The following is a 23606-nucleotide window of genomic DNA, read 5'->3' on the forward strand; positions in this document are numbered from 1 at the left end:
TTGGCCCCCCGTAGTGCTAGGATTATGGGCGTGAGCCACCATGCCCAGCCATATTAAACAAAATTAACAAGGATGAAATAAAACAAAATCTATTAAGCTCTACAATTTATCTGTCAAGATATTTTGATTCGCATAATGCATTTAAGTACCTATAACATGATTATACCCCAGGGTAACATTTATACATAAGGTAATGGTTGAAAAGAAAATCAGGAAATACAAAATATTTGTTACTGCAAGCAATTTTAATACAAAAGTGTGTCTTGTTTTTAAACAGTTCATTGGTAGAGCTTCAGTTTCTGCCTCAATTAAAACCAATTGAGATAATCACACAGCAACATGGTCGGAGCTGAAGAACAGCAGCTAAAAAACAGGAGCCCCAGACAGCCCCTCTTCATGGTCACTTGGTCAGTTGACTTTATTACGCACAAAAAAAAGACGAAAGCAAACGGGACTGGTTAACAAGTGTGCTGGTGAACTCCATTAAAGGACGAGCACGTGTTTGTCTAACGTCCACATTTTCAGAACAGGCTCGTGGAATTCATTCCTCAGTTTGTGGGAAGTTGATCGACCATTTAAATAAATAGCAAAAAAAGTGGATAAAACAAATTTGAAATTCACAATGTCACCAACAAGCCTATCCCTTGCCAAGGGTCTGGGTCCTGGTGAACACAAGAGTTATCGGTGTCTAGGCTGGTAGGGAGCAACAAATCAAGTTTAAAACCCCAAATGTTCTGACGTTTTCTGAACATGTACATTTACCCCTGAATTCTAGCAGCCATTTGTCCTTTAAACACCCAGTACTGAAACAATATCCAAAGACAGTATTGCAATGAACTCCTTTTGCTGTATCATGTGCAAATGTTACTTAGATGAGGTTCCCTCTCTAGCTAAAAATCACAAAACATTAAACAATGGAAAAAGCAGTAATAAGTGCCCTCCCCTCAGTTCTTGCTAATTGAGGTGTCTATGATTTACAAAAAAAGAGTTCCTTAAACACTGCAGGATTCTTATTTTTTTAATATAATTTATCTTGCTGAGATAGCAAGTCAAGTTTATAAAGAAGATGCATTTAGGAATAATCCTAAAAGATAAAGCAGGTTTACAACCCTGCACCGCGCAGAAACCCTATTAATAGGCTTTTTTTTTTTTTTTTTTTTTTTTAATACACATTTGTATCTTGACCTTTTCACTTGTTTTTCTCAAATATTTCATTTCTGGGCCCCATCCGTTACAGGGTTACCAGGAGGCAAATTTTATCTACATAAATATTCACATGAAAATAGTAACTTACAAAAAGAAAAAAAATAAGGCAGCTTCATAACACAATTATTCTTTTACACTTTTAACAATATAACTTCTCCCGTTCAGAATAAATATACACCCAATGTATGGAGCAGGATTCAAAGTGGAGAGTGGCTTGGGGGTGCTTGGACAGTGTTATCGCTTGGGACCTGGAGTCCTGGGGGAGGCAGTGGTGGTCTTCTTAGACATGGTTGGGATTTTGGAAGGTTTGTTTAGCCCTCTCCTGGAGTTGCCTTGGCCCCCTGCAGCGCTGCTTTCTGAAGTGTCGGAACAAGCAGACTGCGTCTCTAAGAGGTCAAAGTCAGAGGCATCGCTTCCTCGCCGGCTGCTGGCTCGACTCCCGGCTCGACTCCCAGCCCGACTCCCAGGGCGACTGGCTGACTTTTTAGGGTCTGGAATTCAAGAATCAAACAGCAGACTTATAGAGACGGCATGGGGTGGAAGAACAAGTGAGCAGAGGCTAGGGTTCTGATCCTGTGTGATCTTAAGCAAACCTCACAGCCTTTCTGCACCCCCGTTTCCTCATCTATACAGAAATTGCTGAGGCCTTTTCTAGCTTTGTGATTCTACTTGAGCAGCTGTTTCCTGGGGATTAGAAAGCCACTTCTATCAGCAGCACTGTCACCTTCCATGCCCCCAAAGTGGAGGCAAGCAGGGTTGCTCAACCACCTCAGCACAGGTGGGTGAGCCTGCCAGCTGGGCTAATCCATGGGCAGGATGGATAGAGGCCAAATGAGGGGAGGCAGCCAGCAGGAAATGAAGGCAGATTCCTAGGTTCCCATGAGGAACAGTAGCAGGGGAACAGATGTGATCTTCCCCTGCCTTTCTCAGTTCAACAGCAGCCATAATAACTATGATGTGTTGGAAACATTACTAGCAAGCTGCTCATCCCAACACTGGACTGGTGTCTGAGGAAGACCTACATTTCCTTTTTTACATTCTCTCAAATGAGATCATTTCTGATGAGAACGCATGGCCCAGCTTTTGGCTGTGGAAGCATCTCATCTCAGAAGGAAAGCTTAAAGCTAGCTGTAATGACAGAAAAAGTAAAGGTCACTTGAGCATCTGCACGTCTGTCTTTCTGGGCATCACACTAAGTGCCACTCTCATTACCGGCTCCTTGGGAGCAGTGAAACATTCCACACAGGCTGTTGTTTCCAAATTCTCAGCCTGGCTTATAGGTCACAGGGCAGGTACTTACCTGCCCGGTTAGTTTTGGCACCTGTGGAGGCCGGGGAAGAACTATTGCTGGTATCACCAGCAAGGGATGTCCGACTAGAATGAAAAGTTGGTGTTGGTCGTTTCAACTTGCTACCTGATGATGAGATAACCTTAAAAAAAAATAATAAAAAGGTCACATTTTACTTGGTAAAATCTTCGCTAGAAATTCAACTGCCAAAGGTTTCCATACACCTCCTTATATTTGCTCAGTTGAGAAGCAAATTAAAAGTCCAGGAAAACAAAGATTTCTCTTAAAGTATCCTAGGTTATATATTTTGATAATTCCCAAAATAAAAGTTTTATGTTCCAATTAAAAGTTTCAAAATGTCTTCAAATACCTTTTGTTTTACTAATTTCCACTATAAATGAAAAAAAAAAAATCCTCAGTAAGATTACAATAGTTACAACAAACGATTATGGTGAATGAGTAAAGGAAAAAGAAATTCAAATAATCCTAGGTATCAAGATTTTGGGGTTAAAAATTTGAAATGAGTTTTAGCCCCACCTATTTGATATGGAGATTCAAGTATTACTCCAATCTCTTAACACTAAGTAGGTGCAGTAACTTTAGTAAGATCTTTTAGTCATTATCCTTATTGGTAAAATGCAGATAAAATTACTTAACTCATGGATCAAATAAACTATGAGAAGCACAGGACTGTGGGACTGAGACATCAGGAACAACTCTGTGCATGAAGAGCCTGGAGACCTGGGTTTGAGTCTGGGTTCCGGGACTGATTGAAATTAACATCTGTCTTTGCTTCTCTCTTGGGAAATCAGGGATTAAATCCTGCCTCTCTGACTTCATTTCTACCACACTCCTCATCAGTCCATCCCAGCCACACTGGCTTCCTTGCTGTTTCACCAATGGCCTAGTGAGGGTCCCCCAGTCTTATCCCCTTGCTGTTCATTTTGCCTGGAGTGTTGTTGCACAATCACTACCCCCCAAGCCTACCCCAGATACGTGTGGCTGACCCCCTCATTCCCTGCAGAGGCTCTACTGAAAGGATGACCTTAGCAGAGAGGTCTTGCCTCACTACTCAGAACACTGCTTGTACACTTCTATTCTCTCCCCTGCTTCCTGTGTTCTGCACAGTACTCATCACTGTCTTACGTATGGTATTACTTGTTCGTTGCCTGTTTCTCCTGCATCAACTTCATAAAAGCAGGGACTTTGTTTTGTTCACTCACATCCTCAGCATGTAAAATTGTCTGGCACAGAAGAGGAACTCAATAACAACTTGGTGAACAAATAAATGATGTATAGAAGCACTTCCCAAACTGGAAAAGAGCTATATATTATTATCACTGCTGCCAATAGGTGCTATGTTTCCTATTTGAGTGATGTTTTTTGGTTTTTTAGATAGCAGTCTTAACTGCAGGAAAAAGAATATTTTAAATGTGTGGTTTTTTTTTTTGTTTGTTTGTTTTTTTGTTTTGAGACAGAGTCTTGCTCCATCACCCAGACTGGAGCGCAGTGGCATACTTCACAGCTCATTGCAGCCTTGACCGCCCAGGCTCAAGCAATCCTCCCACCTCAACCTCCCTACTGGCTGGCTTATTTTTGTATTTTTTGTAGAGAGAGGGTTTCTCCATGTTGCCCAGGGTGGTCCTGAACTCCTGGGCTCAAGTGATCTACCCACCTCAGCCTCACAAAGTGTTGGGATTACAGGGGTGAGCCACCATGTCCAGACTTAAATCTGTGTGGGGTTTTTTTTTTGAGACAGTCTCACTCCGTTGCCCAGGCTGGAGCGCAGTGGCACAATCTTGGCTCACTGTGACCTCTGCCTCCCAGGTTCCAGTGATCTCCTGCCTCAGCCTCCCGTGTAGCTGGGACAACCAGCGCCTCCACCACATCCAGCTAATTTTTGTATTTTTAGTAGACATGGAGTTTTGCCATGTTGGCCAGGCTGATCCTTAAATGTTTTAAACATCCATTATTTGACCTTGTCTCCACTTCGCTTTTTTAAAAAACGAATAAAAAAAAAAAAAAAAAGAAAACACAACCACTTACGCCACATGCTACACCATGCCATTCTAATTTTTCTTTGAAATCAATTGCGTAAATTGTTTTCCAGGACCTTTAAGACGTTTATGCAAATAGAAGAGAAAAGCAACCCATCTCATTGTGTTTGCTGTACTTCTTAAATTTATAAAGAAAAAGCATAAGCGACAGAAAGTGATTAACACTCAAGCACAAACTTTCCTGGCCACATAGGAGGAAGAGCACCAGTTTCAGAAGCTAAAGTTCCTGAGCACTGCTGCTGGAAGACAACAACAGCTAGACCCGAGGCTAGAATTCCAAGTCAGGAGATGGCCTGGCTATAGAACACAATAAGTAAGGAAAGATGAAGCCTCAAAATGAAATGAAACAAAATAAAACCTTAAGACAGAACAAAAGCCCTGATTTATCAGAATTGTATGAGAATTTGTACCTCATCATTAAACATCTAAAATTTAAAATAGAACTTCTGAGATTTTTATGAAACTGGAGCCATTAAGGAAAGAAGAAAAGCAAGATGAGCAGGGTAAGTCTAGGAGTTTAGTGGCAGTAGGTCCCCAGATCATACTCTAAACCAGGTATGTTTCTGAACTGGAGTTTTAGCTTGGAGTAAAATGAACCTCTTAACAGTGGCTCATTCACAGCCATTGACTTCTTGTGCATCCCTTGTTTCTCTGGCTAAGGCTTTCCAAGACTGAAGGCAACACTGTCTTTTGAGGCACAAGAATCCAATGTTTCCCGGTAGGAGCTAGAATGCAAACTGCACTGCTATCAGACAAGCCACTAATCCATGTTTTATTTCTAAAACACTGCTCTTCCAAAAGCGTTCAGGCATTTTAATGGCTGCACTTGAACATGCTTAATTGCTGGCATGTGTATTCAAATCAAGGCTACAGAAACTCAAGTGCCTAGGCCAAGAAATTCAGAAGCTAGAATGTGAGCCTCAGAGCAGTGTTCACTGGTGCTGTGCTTGGCTGAAGGAGACAGCACCCACGCCTCGGACCAGTGTGGTGTGGCAATACCAACCACCCTGGACATGTGTCTCAGGGTGGGTGGCGCCAACCACTCTTCTGTTCTAAGCAAAGATAGAATATTGTAGAACATGCGCCATAGTTGAATTTCAAGTGTTCATAACTCGTCTGAGTATCTGACATTTGGAGATTCCAAGAGGCCTGATTATAAATGATAGCAATAAACAAATCTCCAGGAATGGCCATCGTTTACCATTCTGAACAAGTATCATTCTCAAGATTGTTATAAAGTTATTAAGTTATTAATCTAGTTTCAGGTATCTCTTATTTCTCTCCAATTTTGGTGAATCCGAGTTAGAAACCCCTGAAAACACTGGACTAGATGAATCAGCTGTGACAGCAAGCACCACAGAGATGGAAGAATGCAGGGATTCGTGTCAGGAAGAAGAGCTGGTCAAGTCCATTAGTGAGGGCCTTGTCTTGACTGTGTCCTCAGTCAGCAAAGCCATACTCTACCTCGGGGCTGGGCAGCTGGAGGTCAGGAGAATGGCTGTCCCTGATAGGGGTGCCAGCTTTACTGTTTACCAACCAGGGTTTGTCATAACAGCGAGAGAACTGAAGTGAAGTCTGTGAAACGGAAATCCAAAGGGAAGGACGGGAACAATTGAAAAAGGAACAAAAAGGGTGCACATTGGGAACAGAAAAAAATAGAAGATACTAAATTTTAAAGAAACAGAAAACAAAATAAAATGCATATCGGTCCATCAGGATGAGAAGGACCAGGCAGGCACTAACGTCCGTCATACATAACCCATCGTAACATCAAACTTAGCAGTTAGCTCCAGTGCACAGCCAGTGCCTGGATTTTCTTTCCTTTTCCCTTAAATTTTTTATTTTTTTATTTTTATTTTTTAGAGACAGAGCTCACTCTGTTGCCCAGGCTGGAGTGCAGTGGTGCATTCATAGCTCACTGCAGTCTTGCATTTCTGGGCTCAAGCAATCCTCTTGCCTGAGCCTCCTGAGTAGCTGGGACTACCATGCTCACCACCATGCTAGGCTAAATTTAAAAATTAGAGATGATAAATTTAGAAATTTGTAGAGATGGTCTTGCTATGTTGCCCACGCTGGTCTTGAACTTCTGGCCTCAAGGGATCCTCCCACCACAGTTTCCCAAAGGCTGGGATTACAGGCATGAGCCACTGTGTCCAGCCTGGATTTTCAAAAGTAGTAACACTGGACGGGCTCAAACTTAAACTGAGAACATGAGGAAATAAACATTTCTGACATAACCAGGCTGAGTGCATATTTTAATAAATGTCCTTTGGAGTCATCTTAAAGGCCATATGTCTGTGTACTGCTAGGAATAGGGCAGCCTTGGTCTGTGTATTTTCATGTTTTATTTATAAAATAAAACATTTTCATTTTTATTTCTTCTCCTCACTGGAGTCTTTCAGAGGTTACTGTGAACAATGAACATCTGTGAGGGTGGGAGTGGGGAAAAAGGGCATAATGGAGATCAGTACGTACCTTGGTTCCACTGGCTGGGGTGGCTGGAGAAGATGGCATGGATGTACAGCTGTGGTTACTCTGACTAGCACTGGAGCTGGAACGAGTAGGGGAAGCTGCCCGGGAAGATGGTTTGGACCTTCGACCCCGTGAGCGGAAGGGGGTCATTCCCTGGGATGCCCCCTCTGGTAGGATGAATTTCTCTCTAAGTTCAATGTTAGTTCTACCTCGTGCTAAAAAGGAAATAAACACACACATAATATCAGTTATTCTCAAAAATGTATCTTTGATGGTTATACAGCGGCTTGACCCCATGATAACAGTTATATAAGTTATATAGGTTTAGTATCATCTGTGGGTTCTTCAAAAATAGAGATAAACTCATGACACATCAGCCTTGTCAAGGTTCCTACCCATAGCAGATATGTTAACTGTATAATAAGCAAGTCTCTGTGTATAAAGAAGGACCAGCCCACTCTGCTGTTAGTGTCTTGCTTTGCCACTGTCCCTGGAGTAAGCACACTGTGACTGCTAGAGGTAAAGCAGACGCAACAGTTCACAAACCTCTGAAATACCTCTGAAATTAAATCAAAACCCCTCTTTTCTCTCTCATAGTACATGTGTACTTTTTGCTCAATTTTTGCAGGATAGAGAAAAACATTACTGAAATCGACATTGTTTAGACTCTTCTATTTGAATTCAGTCAGTAACAATCCTAAAGAAAGGAGTCCAGGAACTCAGGACAGTAAAAAGATCAGGAGAGAATCATTAAGAAGTAAACATGTAGGTGGGGAGAGAGAGAGAGAGACATCAAGACCATGCACAAAACTTGCTAGTGAGAAACTGTTAAGTGAAAAACTGAAAGCAGTAAAATGCTAAAGGAGCAACTGCAAGTAGGAGAGGAACATCAAGGTGCAAAGAACATGGAGACAGCACGGGAAGCCAGTTAGCGCTGTCTTGTGGCTTTCTGGGGCTGCACAACCAGAACTTAATATGTGGATTCCATTGGAAGATCTTAGGCACAGCCAACACAAATGTTAAATGCAAAAGATGCTACTAATTTAAAAGACAATCCCTCTAGAATATGTTCTTAGATTATTTCTCACTGTAAGATGTAATCCTGCAGAAACCCTGTACCTCCTCATCCACTCTCAACTGTGTACTCTTTACAAAGTACTAGACACAGCTAAACAAATGGGACTGCTGGAGAAAGGGCAATCATTATGAGCAAAATATTTGTCATTCTTTTCTATAACAGATGTTTAACTGGTCAGAAACCATAAATCTAGAAGGTGGCAGGAAATTTTGTCCACTTTCTCTTCCGTCCTACCCCATATGTCCCTCAAGGAATTTGAGGAATTTTGGTAGAATCAGGTTTTACATCAGGTTACGTAAGCATCCAAGCAGCATGGTTCCAAATTCCTAAATCAAATTCAAATTCTTCTCAATATATTATATGCTGACAGAACATATCAAAGTATCAGCTTAAAAGCACTCACTTGGATACCAAAACCTCTGAGTTATAGTCTAAGCTCTGTTGCCAACTGTGATTTTTTCCTGCTCTGGCCTCAGTTTCCTCAGGCTCACCAGAGACGATCAGGTCAACCGGTCTCTAAGAGCCCTGTTGTCTGGATGATCTATGACTTAATGGTCCCTGAAATGCTAAAGTGTTTCCTTCCATGATCCAGTGTGTCCTTCCTCCTCAAGTCTCAACTATATGTGACCCTTGGCCGGGCAAAGTGGCTCACGTCTATAAACCCAGCACTTTGGGAGGCCAAGACGGGTAGATCACTTGAGGCCAGGAGTTTGAGACCAGCTTGGCCAACATGGCAAAACCCTGTCTTTACTAAAAATACAAAAATTAGCTGGGCATGGTGGTGCATGCTTGTAGTCCCAGCTACTCAGGAGGCTGAGGCAGAAGAATCACTTGAATCCAGGAGGCAGAGGTTATAATGAGCCGAGATCACGCCACTGCACTCCAGCCTGGGTGACAGAGTGAGACACCATCTCAAAAAAAAAAAAAAAAAAAAGAAAAAAAAAAAGTTCACTTCTGAGCAAACGCTGCCAAAAAAAAAAAAAAAAAAAGATATAAGAGGAAAACTTTGAAATTGCATTGCAGTTGAAGGAAGTGACATTTTAAATGTTTTAGGAAGGGCATTCTCTAATACCATAACAGTGATATGTTCCCTATGCACTGCACAGTTCACAGAATGTGCAATAATGCACCTGACTGTAATTAGCATCCCTATGTTACAGAGAAACTGAAGTACTCACAGAGGCTGAGGTCAAGCAAAGTGGCAGTAGAGGTGGACCTAGAACCCACGTCTTCCACTTGAGTTGTCTTCTTTGTCCTCCAACCCCCAAGCCATTCCCAGCCTAGCTCTCTGCATCACCACCTACACTCGCTGTCTCCACTCCTCCCCTCAGACCACTCACGCTTCCATCCCCACCACTCACGGAAATTGCTCTGGCAAAGGTCACTGACAACCTCTATCTCAGGAGGGCAATGAAAATTGCTTAATGGCTCATGCCTGTAATCCCAGCACTTTGGGAGGCTCAGGAGGGCAGACTGCTCGAGCCCAGGTTGGAAACCAGCCTGGGCAACATGGTGAAACTCCAACTCTGCAAAAAATTAACAAATTAGCTAGGCATGGTGGCATGTGCCTGTAGATCCAGCTACTCTGGAGGCTGAGGTGGGAGGATTGCTTGGGCCTGGGAAGTCAAGGCTGCAGTGAGCTGTGATCACAACACTGCACTCTAACCTGGGTGAGAAAGACGCTGTCTCAAAAACCAAAATGACAACAAAAGTCACTTAATCTCACAACCTAAGGGACATCACTATTATGTTGGTGTGTCTTACTCCTTTGCACATCTGTGTGTGTGTATACACACACATACTAAGTGTATGTATATATATATACTAAGTGTATACATGTGTGTGTATATGTGTATATATGTGTGTGTATGTATATCTAAGGGGGAGAACGGGACTGTGGACAGACCCAGCGGACATTCATGTTTTAGAAGTGTGCAGGGAGGAGTTGTCAGTAAAGGAGCAGGTGTCCTTGAAGCCAGGGGAGGACAGTGTTTCAAAAACACTGACCTGACCTCAGGTGATCCACCAGCCTCAGCCTCCCAAAGTGCTAGGATTACAGGCGTTGAGCCACCCCAGAAACTTTCCTCCATGCCCTACATGTCTCATGCAAAATTTTAACTAGCTGCTATGTATTATTTCATCATATGGATGTGAATTTATTTAACCAGTCCAATATTGCATTTTTGTTGAAATATTTTAAACATTGTAGCCAATGCTGTGACAATTTGTAAAACATTTTGCATGTATCCACTATATTTCCTTAGAATAAATTTCTTTTTTCTTTTTTGAGAAGAGTCTTGGTCAGTTGCCCAGGCTGGAGTGCAGTGGCCCAATCTTGGCTCACTGTAACCTCTGCCTTCTGGGTTCAAGCGATTCTCCTGCCTCAGCTTCCTGGGTAGCTGGGACTACAGGTGCCCGCCACCACGCTTGGCTAATTTTTCATATTTTTAGTAGAGATGGGGTTTCACTGTGTTAGCCAGGATGGTCTCGAGCTCCTGACCTTGTGATCTGCCTACCTCGGCCTCCCAAAGTGCTGGGATTACAGGTGTGAGCCACCACGTCCGGCCTAAGATAAATTTCTACATGTAGATTTTCTGGGGAGAAATTACATGATGTTTTACCTTAGGTAAAAACATCAACTGATGAATGTCAACCATGTGTCAAGGTTGACAGATGCCAGCTGATTCCAAAATGTTATACTAGTGTACACTCTCCAAAATAATATGAGTATATTAAATTTACTTCACTCTGGCCAATTATTGTGCTATGAGCATGAGTGCATACAGGAAAAAAATCTGACAATTTGTTAGGTAAAAACATCTCTCTGCTGTTGTAACTTGCACGTGGAGGGTTACTACACAGTGCTCTCTTGGTTTTGAAACCCTGTCCTCCCCTGGCTTCAAGGACGCCTGCTCCCTTGCTGACCTCGCTTCCCTGCCCACTTCTAAAACATGGGTGTCCTCTGGATCTGTCCACAGTTCCGTTCTCCCTCTTAGACTCCACCTGGTGATGAGCTCACCCACTGAGGCTTCAGTGCCACCATACAGTCACACCCAACTCCAAATGTATTAGCAGGGCAGGCCTCCCGCTGGATGCCAGAGGCTATATCCAACTTCTGATTAGACACGACCAGAGCTGGGAACCAAAACCCTGGCGCCAACGTAGGTCCCTCTCTCCCGAGGGCAGTTCAGTCTATTGATTCTACCTTCAAATGCCTCTTGAATCCCTGAGCCTGTGCACGCCTCCTTGCGCTCAGGTGTTTTATGGAGCACCCCCTGCCCACTGGGTATCTGTAGCAGCCTTCCCACTGGTCTCCTTGTTTCTCATCTCACCACCCACCCAGCCCTCACTCATTCTCTCATTCTGCAGAATGCATTTTTTTCTTTTTCTTTTTTTTTTTTGAGATAGGGTCTCACTTCGTCACTCAGGCTGGAGTGCAGTGACGCAAACATGGCTCACTGTAGCCTCCACCTCCCAGGCTCAAGTGATCCCCCGACCTCAGCCTCTCAAGTAGCTGGGACTATAGGAATGTACCACCTTGCCTGGCTAATTTTTGTATTTTGCAGAATAAATTTCTAAATGAAAATCTGTTAACAGTTCAGAATCCTTCCATAGTGTTTCACTGCTTGTAGCAGAATTCCCCAAGTGAGGTTTTCTAGGGTTTTCCTACAAAAGGGGTTTGGTCCTCTGTATTTCCCTGCTTGGGAGAGCTTTAACTCGGCATCTCTCAAATGCATTTGACCATGACTTTTCGTGTTTTTTTGAGGACCACATCTTGGGGACTAGGAAGGCACAATGTGGCAAGTACCCAGGACCCAGTGGTCTGGCATCCATCACCTGGCCCCCGATGCTGACCCCTGTCCAGAGTCTTATCTGGTCGTTAACCTTGTACACTAGTCCCATGGGACTACTTGTCCCCTTACTTTTTCAGCTGCTGACACTTCTGTTTATATGAACATGTGGTTTCTGTACCGAGAACGTCCAGATCCCTTTTCCTGCCTGGTCAAGTGTTACCTCCTTTAAGATGTAGCTGAAGCAACACCTCCTTTTCCTTTTTCAAAACCTTTTTTCTTGAGATAGGGTCTCACTCTGTCACTCAGGCTCGAGTGCAGTATATACACACATACACTGACACACACACATACACTGACACACACACACACAATTTATTTTTATTTAGTTATTTTTTGAGATAGAGTCTTGTTCTGTTGCCCAGGCTAGAGTGCAGTGGCACAATCTCAGCTCACCACAACCTCCGCCTACTCGGTTCAAGCAATTCTCCTGCCTCAGCCTCTCGAGTAGCTGGGGTTACATATGTACACCACCAGGTCCAATTAATTTTTGTATTTTTAGTACAGACAGGGTTTCACCACGTGGGCCAGGCTGGTCTTGAACTCCTGATCTCAGGTGATCTGCCCGGCTCAGCCTCCCAGAGTGCTAGGATTACAGGTGTGAGCTACCGTGCCTGGCCATATATTTATTATTATTATTTTTTGAGACAGAGTCTCCCTCTATTGCCTAGGATAGAGTGCAGTGGCATAGTCTCGGCTCACTGCAACCTCTACCTCCTGGATTCAAGCAATTCTCTTGCCGCAGCCTCCCAAGTAGCTGGGACAACAGGCTCATGATACTATGCCCGGTGAGTTTTTTTGTATTTTTAGTAAAGACTGGGTTTCACCATATTAGCCTGGCTGGTCTCGAATTCCTGACCTCATGATCCGCCCACCTCAGCCTCCCAAAGTGCTGGGATTACAGGCATGAGCTGCTGCACCCGGCCTATATTTATTTTTATTTTTGTTTTTTATTTTTTTGAGACGGAGTCTCGCTCTGTTGCCAAGGCTGGAGTGCAGTGGCCGGATCTCAGCTCACTGCAAGCTCCGCCTCCCGGGTTTATGCCATTCTCTTGCCTCAGCCTCCCGAGTAGCTGGGACTACAGGCGCCCACCACCTCGCCTGGCTAGTTTTTTTTTTTTTGTATTTTTAGTAGAGACGGGGTTTCACCGGGTTAGCCAGGATGGTCTCAATCTCCTGACCTCATGATCTGCCTGTCTCGGCCTCCCAAAGTGCTGGGATTACAGGCTTGAGCCACCGCGCCCGGCCTATATTTATTTTTAAAACAGAGATGGGGTCTTGCTATGTTGCCCAGGCTGGTCTTAAATTTTTGGCCTGAAGTGATCCTCCCCACTAGGCCTCCCAAAGTGTTGGGATTGTGAGCCACTATGCCTGGCCCAATACGTCCTTTTCCTGATACCTTCTCCATCTTCATGGGCAGTCATCTCTTCCTCTCTTGCTCTCTCAACTATTCATTTTACCAAATAGAAGGGCATTTATTCACGTTTGTTCCCTGCACTAGGCTGAAAGCTTCTGCAGGCAGGGACCATCATCTTAATTTACCTTTGGATCACAGTGCCAGGCTTGCATTTAGGGTTTCAGTAAGTATCCGTGAAAGAGAGTAGCCTCTGTTTCTCTGAAATAGCCTCTGAAAACAATAGTCTCTCAACAGTTTCAAGGAACAAATCTCGCAACCTTCATGAACTCACTAAGAAGTGCTTCCATTAAGAAGTGCTCATTATTTCATGGGGATGAAGAACAGAAGTACCAAGCTGTGTTAAAAGTGAGGAGTCAGTGGCCAGTGAGGCTCACTCTCTCGCTGTGTGACCAGCTCTCTTGCACACCAGCCACAAATGCAAATCCATGAATTTTCATGACTGAAACCACAAGGTTAAATTTGTGACTGCCAACACCTACTACATACAGACTGTTAAAACAATTTAAAAGAGCAGATAAATAGCTTTCCATAAGAAAGATAGTACAAGAAGGAAGATTATCCCATGTTAATAGCAACACATTTAACCTGTGCATTTTGTGAACTGAGAACCTGTTTAATTCTATCACAGGATCCTATGCTGATCTCCTATGTCATGACCCTGTTAGCCCCAGAGGCTACCATGAGGTAGGTACATTGTAACGCCTCATTAAATGACTGCTGAGGGCCCAAAGGGTGTCTCACTTGCTTTCCTAGCTGGGTGCATGCAGGATGCTGGGAAAATACAGTTCGTCATCTTCTTAGGGTACGCTTACACATCATAACGAAACAAATAAACATAACGAGACAGTCCCTGTTTTCACAAAGTATTGTGAAAGTATTCACAAAGTAAAAATTAATACTTTTACTTTCATAAGCTAGAAAAGGCTGGGATAGGAGGCGGCGACAACAAACAATAAACAGAAGCTGTGAAAATTGATTTCTGGGGCAATCCCAAAAGTAAAAAGTAAACATTTTTCTCAAACTAGAAGGAAACACCAAATTCTAACTAAGCAAAATTTATGTACTAGCACTTGAATTTAGTAGTAAAGGTACTTTTAATGTTTACCTTGATTCAAATATTTTCCTAACATTGGGTATTATAAAGTTAATCTCTAGTATCTCTCTCTAGTCAATGGTCACCTCTTGGTATAGTATTTCACTGGCTAGAGATGCAAAGATGTGTGAACAATTCCCTATCGTCATCCTTCCAGGTTACTACAGCCATGCCAAAGGCATGCAATATAGGCATTAAGGTAATCTGAGACTGTAAACAGTGGTTAGCTAGCTCCTGCACGCTTCCATGACGCCTCATTTAGAAGGTCTAAACTTGCCAGGTGCAGTGGCTCACGCCTGTAATCCCAGCACTTTGGGAGGCCGAGGCCGGCGGATCATGAGGTCAGATCGAGACCATCCTGGCTAACACGGTGAAACCCCGTCTCTACTAAAAATATAAAAAAACTAGCTGGGCATGGTGGTGGGCGCCTGTAGTCCCAGTGCTGGGGAGGCTGAGGCAACAGAATGGCGTGAACCTGGGAGGCGGAGCTTGCAGTGAGCTGAGACTGTGCCACTGTACTCCAGCCTGGGTGACACAGCAAGACTCTGTCTCCCAAAAAAAAAAAAAAAAAAAAAAAGGAAGTTCTAAATTCAAGTGAAAAATAATGGCTTACTTTAATTGGGGTTTTAGAGTCTTGTCTTCTCCCTTTTATTTTCCTTCCTCTCTCTGTAATTTCCATCTTCTTGGTCCTTATGCTCTTAAGCTCACAATAGTAAAATTCCCATATTTCTGGTGCTCTCATCTCGGTCAAGAGACCAATGAATAATTAATTTATGCTAAGCCATGCCTAGCTAATATCAGCTTAATATGCTACAACTCACATGGATATTTGCATTTTATTTTTGTTTTTGTTTTGAGAGGGAGTCTCGCTCTGACGCCCAGGCTGGAGTGCAGTGGCACTATCTCGGCTCACTGCAAGCTCCGCCTCCCGGGTTCACGCCATTCTCCTGCCTCAGCCTCCTGAGTAGCTGGGACTACAGGTACCCGCCACCTCGCCTGGCTAATATTTTTTGTATTTTAGTAGAGACGGGGTTTCACCGTGTTAGCCAGATGGTCTCGATCTCCTGACCTTGTGAGCCGCCCGTCTTGGCCTCCCAAAGTGCTGGGATTACAGGCGTGACGCGCCCGGCCAAAATATTTGCATTTTAAAAGAAAATATTTGAAGATGCAAGGCAATGAAACGATTCTTGGTAAGGAACATTTTATATACACCACTTGGAAGAAATGAAAGCTATTTCTTCAGAAATAAACTTAAAAGGGGCCAATTTTAAGAATTAAAAAAGGTGTTAAGAGGGCAATTAATACTTTGATAAGCTAGAAAAGGCTGGGATAGGAGGCAGCAACAACAAACAATAAACGGAAGCTGTGAAAATTGATTTCTGGGGCAATCCCAAAAGTAAAAAGTAAACATTTTTCTCAAACTAGAAGGAAACACCAAATTCTAACTAAGCAAAATTTATGTACTAGCACTTGAATTTAGTAGTAAAGGTACTTTTAATGTTTACATTGATTCAAATATTTTCCTAACATTGGGTATTATAAAGTTAAAAAAAAGAGAAGATACCTAGTACTTGGTTGACTACTGTGATAGGATTTTGCCCCTCACCATTCTTTTCACTGGAGCAAAGATCTACCATTGAACCTACAGAACCAGACCATGATGGCAGCCACCTCAAGTTCAGTTCATCAACCACCAAAGAGGTTGTCTTTGCTAAGGGAGTTATGCTGGCCACCTGACACTGGCTGCTGCGGGCATGTTAAAATTCAGTTCTAACCTATTGTTTAACGGCTATAGGGTTTCAGTTTTACAAGACGAAGAGACTTCTGTGGGTGGATGGTGGTGACGGTAGTATGACACAAATGTACTCAGTCTTGTACTTAAAAATGGTTAGGGTGGTAAATTTTATGTTATTTGTATAGCAAACTGAAAAAAATCAGTTCTATGCCAAAATGTGTCTTTTAAATCTTCATAAATGAAATTTCTTAGATCTTCACTTATCTGGGGGAACTAATATGTTTAATGATCAAAAACATACACAGTACCTTAGGTACAGGTATACCTATTATCTAGGCAGGAGCACTGGTTTTCTCTCCATCCAAAACATCATGATTTCCTGTGCCATGGATAAATTCAGAAACTGAAATATCTGATTTTCACAGTACCAGGAGATTGGCAAATCTAGCTAGCAAAATATTTTCATTTTTTTACATATGACTAAAGCAACATGCAGTTTGAGATATCTTCTACCTTTTAAAATAGCTGTGTAAAGGGAGGTAAGAAGTAAGAGTGCACACTGGTGTTAAGAACCTTGTCATGCACCTTGTACTGTCCTCAGTATAGCATTCTCTGTGGTCCAGAGACCCAAGGAAATATGCAACATCAATGAGTACAAAACCTACTGTAAGCAGTGTTTCCAGAAGTCATATTAATCCTTATAGAACTTCCAATACAGTTTTTCAAATAACTTTGTTCTCTTCTCAACCTTCACACCCTTCTACCTTACTATAATCCATCCTAGTCCTTAGGTGTTCATCGCCTAGCACCATTTTTTATTTGATTAAAGATAGCACATCCTGCCCATCACTGATAAAGTTACGAAATTTAAAACTTCTGGATTCTCTCCACAGTCAATGGATTGAGATGATTACTGAGTTCCAGGAGAGCACTCCTGCAGAGACACAGGAAAGTCTTACCTTGTTTGTTCCAAGGGATGCTAAAAAAGGTGACTAGCTTTCATAGAACATAGCTTCTAGATGGCCCTCCCAATTTCCTTGGGGTTCCAAATTTCAGATACTAAGATAAGGACAAAGCAAGCAGTCTTCTCCTGGGCCAGCAGCATGATGTTATCACAAACAGAGCAGGCAGCAAAGAAACAGGCAATCAAGGATTCCAAAATGCCACATGCAATGTATCTTCTATTTAGTCCCATCATACATGACAGGAAAAATAGACCTTATTCATAGATTTGAAAAGGAATAAAGTTGTTTTACTGAGTTAAAGTTAAAATGGCATATATTGTTTCTCATTAAAGCAATAAAAGATGACTTTTAAATTCTAAAACTAAATACTTTCAAGTTTTTATCAGAAAGTGTTTTCAAAATTAATTTTTTGTAGACAGAGTCTTGCCCTGTTGCCCAGGCTGGAGTGCAGTGGCACAATCATGGCTCACTGTAGCTTTGAATTTCTAGGCTCAAGCAATACTCCCACCTCAGCCTCCAGAGTAGCTAGGACTACATAGGTGTGTACCACCATGCTTAGCTAATTTTTAAAATATTTTTTTTGGAGACGGGGTTTCACTATGTTGCCCAGGTTGGTCTTGAACTCCTGAGCTCCAGCAGTCCTCCTGCCTCAGGCTCCCAACATACTGGGATTCCACTGTACCTGGCCCCAATTTTTTTTAAAAAAGGAACATCTAATGAAAATTACTACTGCTGAACTTTTACTCTGGTTTACTGTAGTAGATACAGAATGAGTTCAAATAAGAGGAACTACTTATGGGCATATCTGAATTCATGTGAAAACTGCTGTGTTTAGCTCTGTCCTCACTCAATGCTTCAGAATATGACTATAAATCATTTCCAAAGAAGTTATGTACTGTACAGTAAACATTTCTGCTAGGTTTACAAATAAACCTTAATAATTATGCAGGCTGATCCAATAATAAACACACGCAAAGATGTGTCAGTCTCTGAAACACATAACATGCTGGCTAGGGGCACACACTCTAGACTCAGATTGCCCTGAATTTGAATCTCATCTCTGCCATTTACTAGTTGTTGTCTTTGGGCAAAAATTTATGTTTTCTATGCCTCAATTTCCTATTCTGTAAAACACAGAAAAAAGCATCTACACCTCATATGAGGCATAAATGTGTTACCTGTAGAGTTCTTACAACAGTCTGTGGCACATAAAACTATACAAGTATTTGTTAAATAGAAACTCAAAACAAATTCCATGGACAGTCTCAACAGTATTTTATGCACCATCAACTTGAGTAGTTAGAAAAGCTATGGTTTGGCCATTTCAAGCATTCATGAATGCAGCAGATACACAGAACCAAGAGATGTTACAGTTTAAGAAGCAAAGCCATTCTCAATGGGCTAGGGTGTAAGGAAGAGGGACAAAGCTTAAAAGCCAACCTATGGGAGACTGACTGGAAATCGAAGAGCTGGAATCAGAGCGCTTTATTTTACTCCCAGGGTGGTGAACTAGAATAAAAAATATGTAAACACAAAGAAACAGAGATAGGGCAGGAAACGCAGAAACTAGTCAAGAAAGACAAATTGGCAGACAGTGGGGGAGACTCCTGTGCACCCACATGCAGCTCTGCTAACAGGAAAAAAGGCAGGACACAGCTGAAGAGGATTTAGCAATTGGAATTGGTCATCTCTTCCCTGTTGCAGTTCCCACACACCCCCTAGCTGCAGGTGCCACCACTCATTAAATTGACAGTTTAAAAGCAGGTGGGCCAGCCTTTTCACATTTAACAGAAAGACAACCCATGGTCTTGCTTAGGTGGCCACCTGCCTTACAAGTGAATGGGCTTACACATAGGTGTCTTCAGCCTCCCTCCTGGTCTAGGGGCTCACCAGTTACTTCTTCCCTGGATGAGAAGGGCCTAACACCCTCCCTGAGTGTCAGTCACAGGAATTACAGTCAAAGGGATCTGAGGCACTAAGAAGGAACCTAAAGGGCTTCACCAGGCTCCTTTCTAGGATAGTGTTAATTTAATACCCCAAACTGAAACATTCGAGTAACACCAATACATTCTTAATTCTCAGTACTGCATTCCTCTAGACCTACCTCCCCAAACGGCATCAACCTCTTCAGCTTTTTCTCCCTGGCCTATGCTGGCACCCCTGAATTCTAATCTGTGCTAGTGGGATGACACCTGGGCAGCTTAACAAAATAAAAACAGACAGACCCCACCATCAGTGCCTCCTGTAATAAAAGATCACTGCTGGGGGCGTAGATAACACGTAATTCATGCTCAGAATGGCTCCTTACCTCGGCAGGGATCATTTTTCACTAAAAATTCATCCAAGGCCATCCATCCTCCACCAACGCGGACCATCACGGTGCTGCGCAGAATACGGACCAGCCGCAACTGCTGAGAATCCCCAAACTGTAGAATCAAAAGGAAATTTAATTAATATATATGTCTTAAAGTAGATCTGTGTTTTTCTCCCAAAGCAGACTGTATTCAGACAGGAATGACAATTTGATAGCTATGGGAGAATTTTTAACTCTCACAATTTTGCATTTTTATATATTTCACAAAAGGATTTTAAAAATAGAAAGGCAGAAATATCAACCTGAAGACCGGTGTCTTGATATACTTTTTTCTGTGTGAGACAGAGTTTCACTCTTGTTGCCCAGGCTGGAGTACAATGGCGTGATCTCGGCTTACTGCAACCTCTGCCTCCCAGGTTCAAGCGATTCTCCTGCCTCAGCCTCCCAAGTAGCTGGGTTTATTAGGCATGCGCCACCATGCCCAGCTAATTTTTATATTATTAGTAGAGACAGAGTTTCACCATGTTTGTCAGGCTGGTCTCGAACTCCTAACCTTGTGATCTGCCAGCCTCAGCCTCCCAAAGGGCTGGGATTACAGGAATGAGACACCCCACCCAGCCAATATACTTTCTATTGGGATAAAATTAACTTTTAATGGTCACACCACTGCCTCTGCACCAAAAGGACAGGCAGGAAGGCAGACAAAGTGTTAGGTCATTTGATTTTTTTAAAAGAGATTCTGCCCAATTAAAAATTCATATTCTTGGTATGCTAATTTGTTTTCCTAAAAGAAAGATGGTGGATGTCAACTTCTGAATACAGTATGCTTTAAAGCTAAATGGAAAATAGCAAATACTATTTCAAGCCTTAAGGAAACCTTTGCAAAGCATCATTATTACAAGCTTAGAAGAAAATTTGATTTTCTGCATCAGGTTTTCAGAGATAAACCCGAAGTATTTGCTAATTGCAATGTCACCAGCAGAAAAGTTTCTTCAGCTGAACAAATGATTAGGTCATATTTATACTACAATTGAGTTGAAGCAATGAAAAATTGCAGCTCCCACAATGATTATAAACAGTATCCAATAATCATTTTAGATGCTAAAATAAGCATTTCTGATTATTTATGTTTTCCCTTTTTTCTTGCCCAAACATTCCTACTTCCCAGCTCTAAACATTTGGAGTTTCTCATGGCATAAATTATCCTCTTTCCAAAATGAAGTAAGGAGCAACAAAAGAACACTATGCAGAGTTTCCAAAACAAACAAACATTTGGTTGGAGAAATGGAATTCCTAAAATTATTTAATTCAGGGGTTCCTCAGGTATGGAGGTGGTAGGATTTTCAATGTTATAAAGGACAACTCTTAACTTTAAAACAAGGCAGAAAAACTGAAAATGCAAGAAAGGATATCTGAGGTCATATAGCTTTCCTCCCTCAAAATTAATATATTTGTGGTAATCCTCCATATTCCTTAGCTGCTCTGACTCAAATGCACTATTTGCATGGGCAAGGCGATTGAAAAATACTGTATCCTCCCTCCCAGCCCTTTACTTTGAAAATAAAAGTAGTCCCACACCTCTCATCTGATACAATTTAAACATGCTTATACAAAGTGACTACAGCAAAACCACTGTGTGGTAGCAGCAGCACTGAACCCAGACTTGAAAGAGAATACATGTCCTGTCTTGGGAAGGAAGTTGTCCCCCCAGGCTCTGTGAGATCCCCCCCGCAGAAGTTGGGCCCCACAAGTGAAAATGGGAAGCCCTGTGGGAGGTTCTGAGACATGGAGGATTCCACCCAAGGGCAGCGCTGGCCTGAATCACTGCAAAGGGTTTTCTCTGGATGGGTGAGAGGCAGGGAGTATGCGCCTGTGCCCCAGGGTGAATCAGGAAGGACGCCTGGGAGTACTTTATTCTTGGAATACTGTGTACTATAATTTATCACTCCATTTATTTCATGTCCCCCCCAAGTTAATTTCTCACTAAAGCTCTCTTTGAAAGATTCTAACTTGTTTCTGCTAAGCTATGGGGGAAAGGAGGTTTGACCAAGCCAGCAGCCAGTGTAGCTGGGGAAGTTGAGGCCAGAGTCACGAGTGGTGGGAGGGATCACAGCAGCTCTAAAAATGGAGACCTGTGCACACCTGGTAGGACAGGGTTGTCAGTGAGGCAAAGAACTCAGAATAAGAGTCCTAAGGGTCAGTAACTGTTGTTTCCACCTTTCAAAAGGAAAACTCCTTACAGGGACTTGAGTTCTTGCAGTGGCTGACATTAGCTGTGTGAGAGTAGGCATGTGATCTTTGAGGCCTCAGGTGCCTGTGTATAAAATGAACTTCATAATTCTGTTCCCAACATTAGAATTCATCTGACCCTCCCCAGGTCAATGGAGCACTAGAAGAGGGTGCCGGCACCCTCTTCAAAGGCACCCTAGCATTCACACACAATCACCAGCATGTAGGCATATTGGACACTCTCAAGCAATGATTTTTTTTTTTAAAGTCAGTTTGTTCTCATCTTTCGTTTTTTTCTCTTATCCCCTGTTCTTCTCACTTGCCTAGAACATTTCTTTTTTTTTTTTTTGAGACGGAGTCTCGCTCTGTCGCCAAGGCTGGAGTGCAGTGGCCAGATCTCAGCTCACTGCAAGCTCCGCCTCCCGGGTTTACGCCATTCTCCTGCCTCAGCCTCCCGAGTAGCTAGGACTGCAGGCGCCCACCACCTCGCCCGGCTAGTTTTTTGTATTTTTTAGTAGAGATGGGGTTTCACTGTGTTAGCCAGGATGGTCTCGATCTCCTGACCTCGTGATCCGCCCGTCTCGGCCTCCCAAAGTGCTGGGATTACAGGCTTGAGCCACCGCGCCCGGCCTGCCTAGAACATTTCTATAGTGACTTGCAAGGCCCGGATGTTTGAGGGCCTCAAATCAACTCTTAGGGTTTATAATTTCATATTAGAGAGACAGATTTTACTCATGCAACTTCCTTCCACATTGGAGGACACAGGACCCCACAGCACTCAAAAAGATCTGAAAGGTTAGAGTTACCAAGTGGAGTCAAAGCATCCAATCTTTTTTGCAAGTCTAATTTGGTCCCATTAAATCTTGGATGGCTGGCCATCATCAGCACACTTCAGGCCACGGCCAATTATGATCTCCACACTACACTTCTCAGGTACCTTGTAATTATAAAATACAATATAAGTAACTACAAATATTAAAAAGATGTTTAAACAGTACTGAAGTTCTTCAGGAATTGACTTACCATACATTACAAAATTTATTAACTGTCAAAAGATTCTAACATAAATAAGAACTGTGCTGTTTGGTAATCTGACTTCTAACACAGAAGTACAAAACCATTCTCTTTTTAGAAGTGGAATGGATTGATACCATAGCTTCAGTTTCCTCCACTTTATCTCCTTTATAAAAAAATTATATTATTTTGCTGCTAAGATAGCTTTGCAATGCTGGCCTCATCAGCAGTTTCTCCACTTGGTAAGACAACCAGGTGTGACCCAGGCATGCTTCAGAGTACATCCTCTCCCCATAGCGAAGAACAGGCAGCATTAGCTACACAGACCATATCCATTGAGAAGGAGAACATTGCAAGGCACACTGTACCTGATTGCCGAGGAAGAACTATAGACAGTAAGAGTAAAGGATGGAGGAAAAGGAGGGGGAAAAAAAAGAGAACATTTTGTCATATTAACACTAAGGAATGAAAATCATTATCATTACGTTCTTCTGGCAAAGTGACACACACCAAACATATTCTTATCAAGCTCCTGCCATAGGGATGTGGTTTTCATTTTTTTTTTTTTTTTTTGAGAGTCTCGCTTTGTTGCCCAGGCTGGAGTGCAGTGGCGTGATGGAGGCTCACTGCAACCTCCAACCCCGGGGTTCAAGCAATCCTCCTGCCTCAGCCTCCCTAGTAGTTGGGATTACAGGCATGCACTACCAAGCAGAGCTAATTTTTGTGTTATTAGTGGAGACGGTGTTTCACCATGTTGGCCAGGCTGGTCTCGAATTCCTGACCTCAAGTGATCCGCTCACTCGCCCCTACCTCCCAAAGTTCTGGGATTACAGGTGTGAGCCACCACGCCTGGCCAGGGATGTGGTTTTATAAACTATGAACTAACT

General features: G+C 42.7%; 1 protein-coding gene across 1 annotated transcript in view; it reads right to left on the minus strand.

The window, feature by feature from the left end:
- Positions 1-226: 226 nt before the first annotated feature.
- Positions 227-23606, minus strand: part of LOC111529566 (microtubule-actin cross-linking factor 1) — a 283418-nt gene continuing 260038 nt past the window's right edge. Inside the window, exons 95-100 of the mRNA XM_026455708.1 lie at positions 23088-23105; positions 19471-19588; positions 7027-7238; positions 6016-6126; positions 2507-2636; positions 227-1697 (exon numbers count right to left, since the gene is read on the minus strand). Coding sequence (XP_026311493.1) covers positions 1441-1697; positions 2507-2636; positions 6016-6126; positions 7027-7238; positions 19471-19588; positions 23088-23105 — 846 coding nt within the window. The 3' untranslated portion in view covers positions 227-1440. The remainder of the gene's footprint in view (positions 1698-2506; positions 2637-6015; positions 6127-7026; positions 7239-19470; positions 19589-23087; positions 23106-23606) is intronic.

Source organism: Piliocolobus tephrosceles, chromosome 1, assembly GCF_002776525.5.
Source record: "Piliocolobus tephrosceles isolate RC106 chromosome 1, ASM277652v3, whole genome shotgun sequence".
Classification (NCBI taxonomy): domain Eukaryota; kingdom Metazoa; phylum Chordata; class Mammalia; order Primates; family Cercopithecidae; genus Piliocolobus; species Piliocolobus tephrosceles.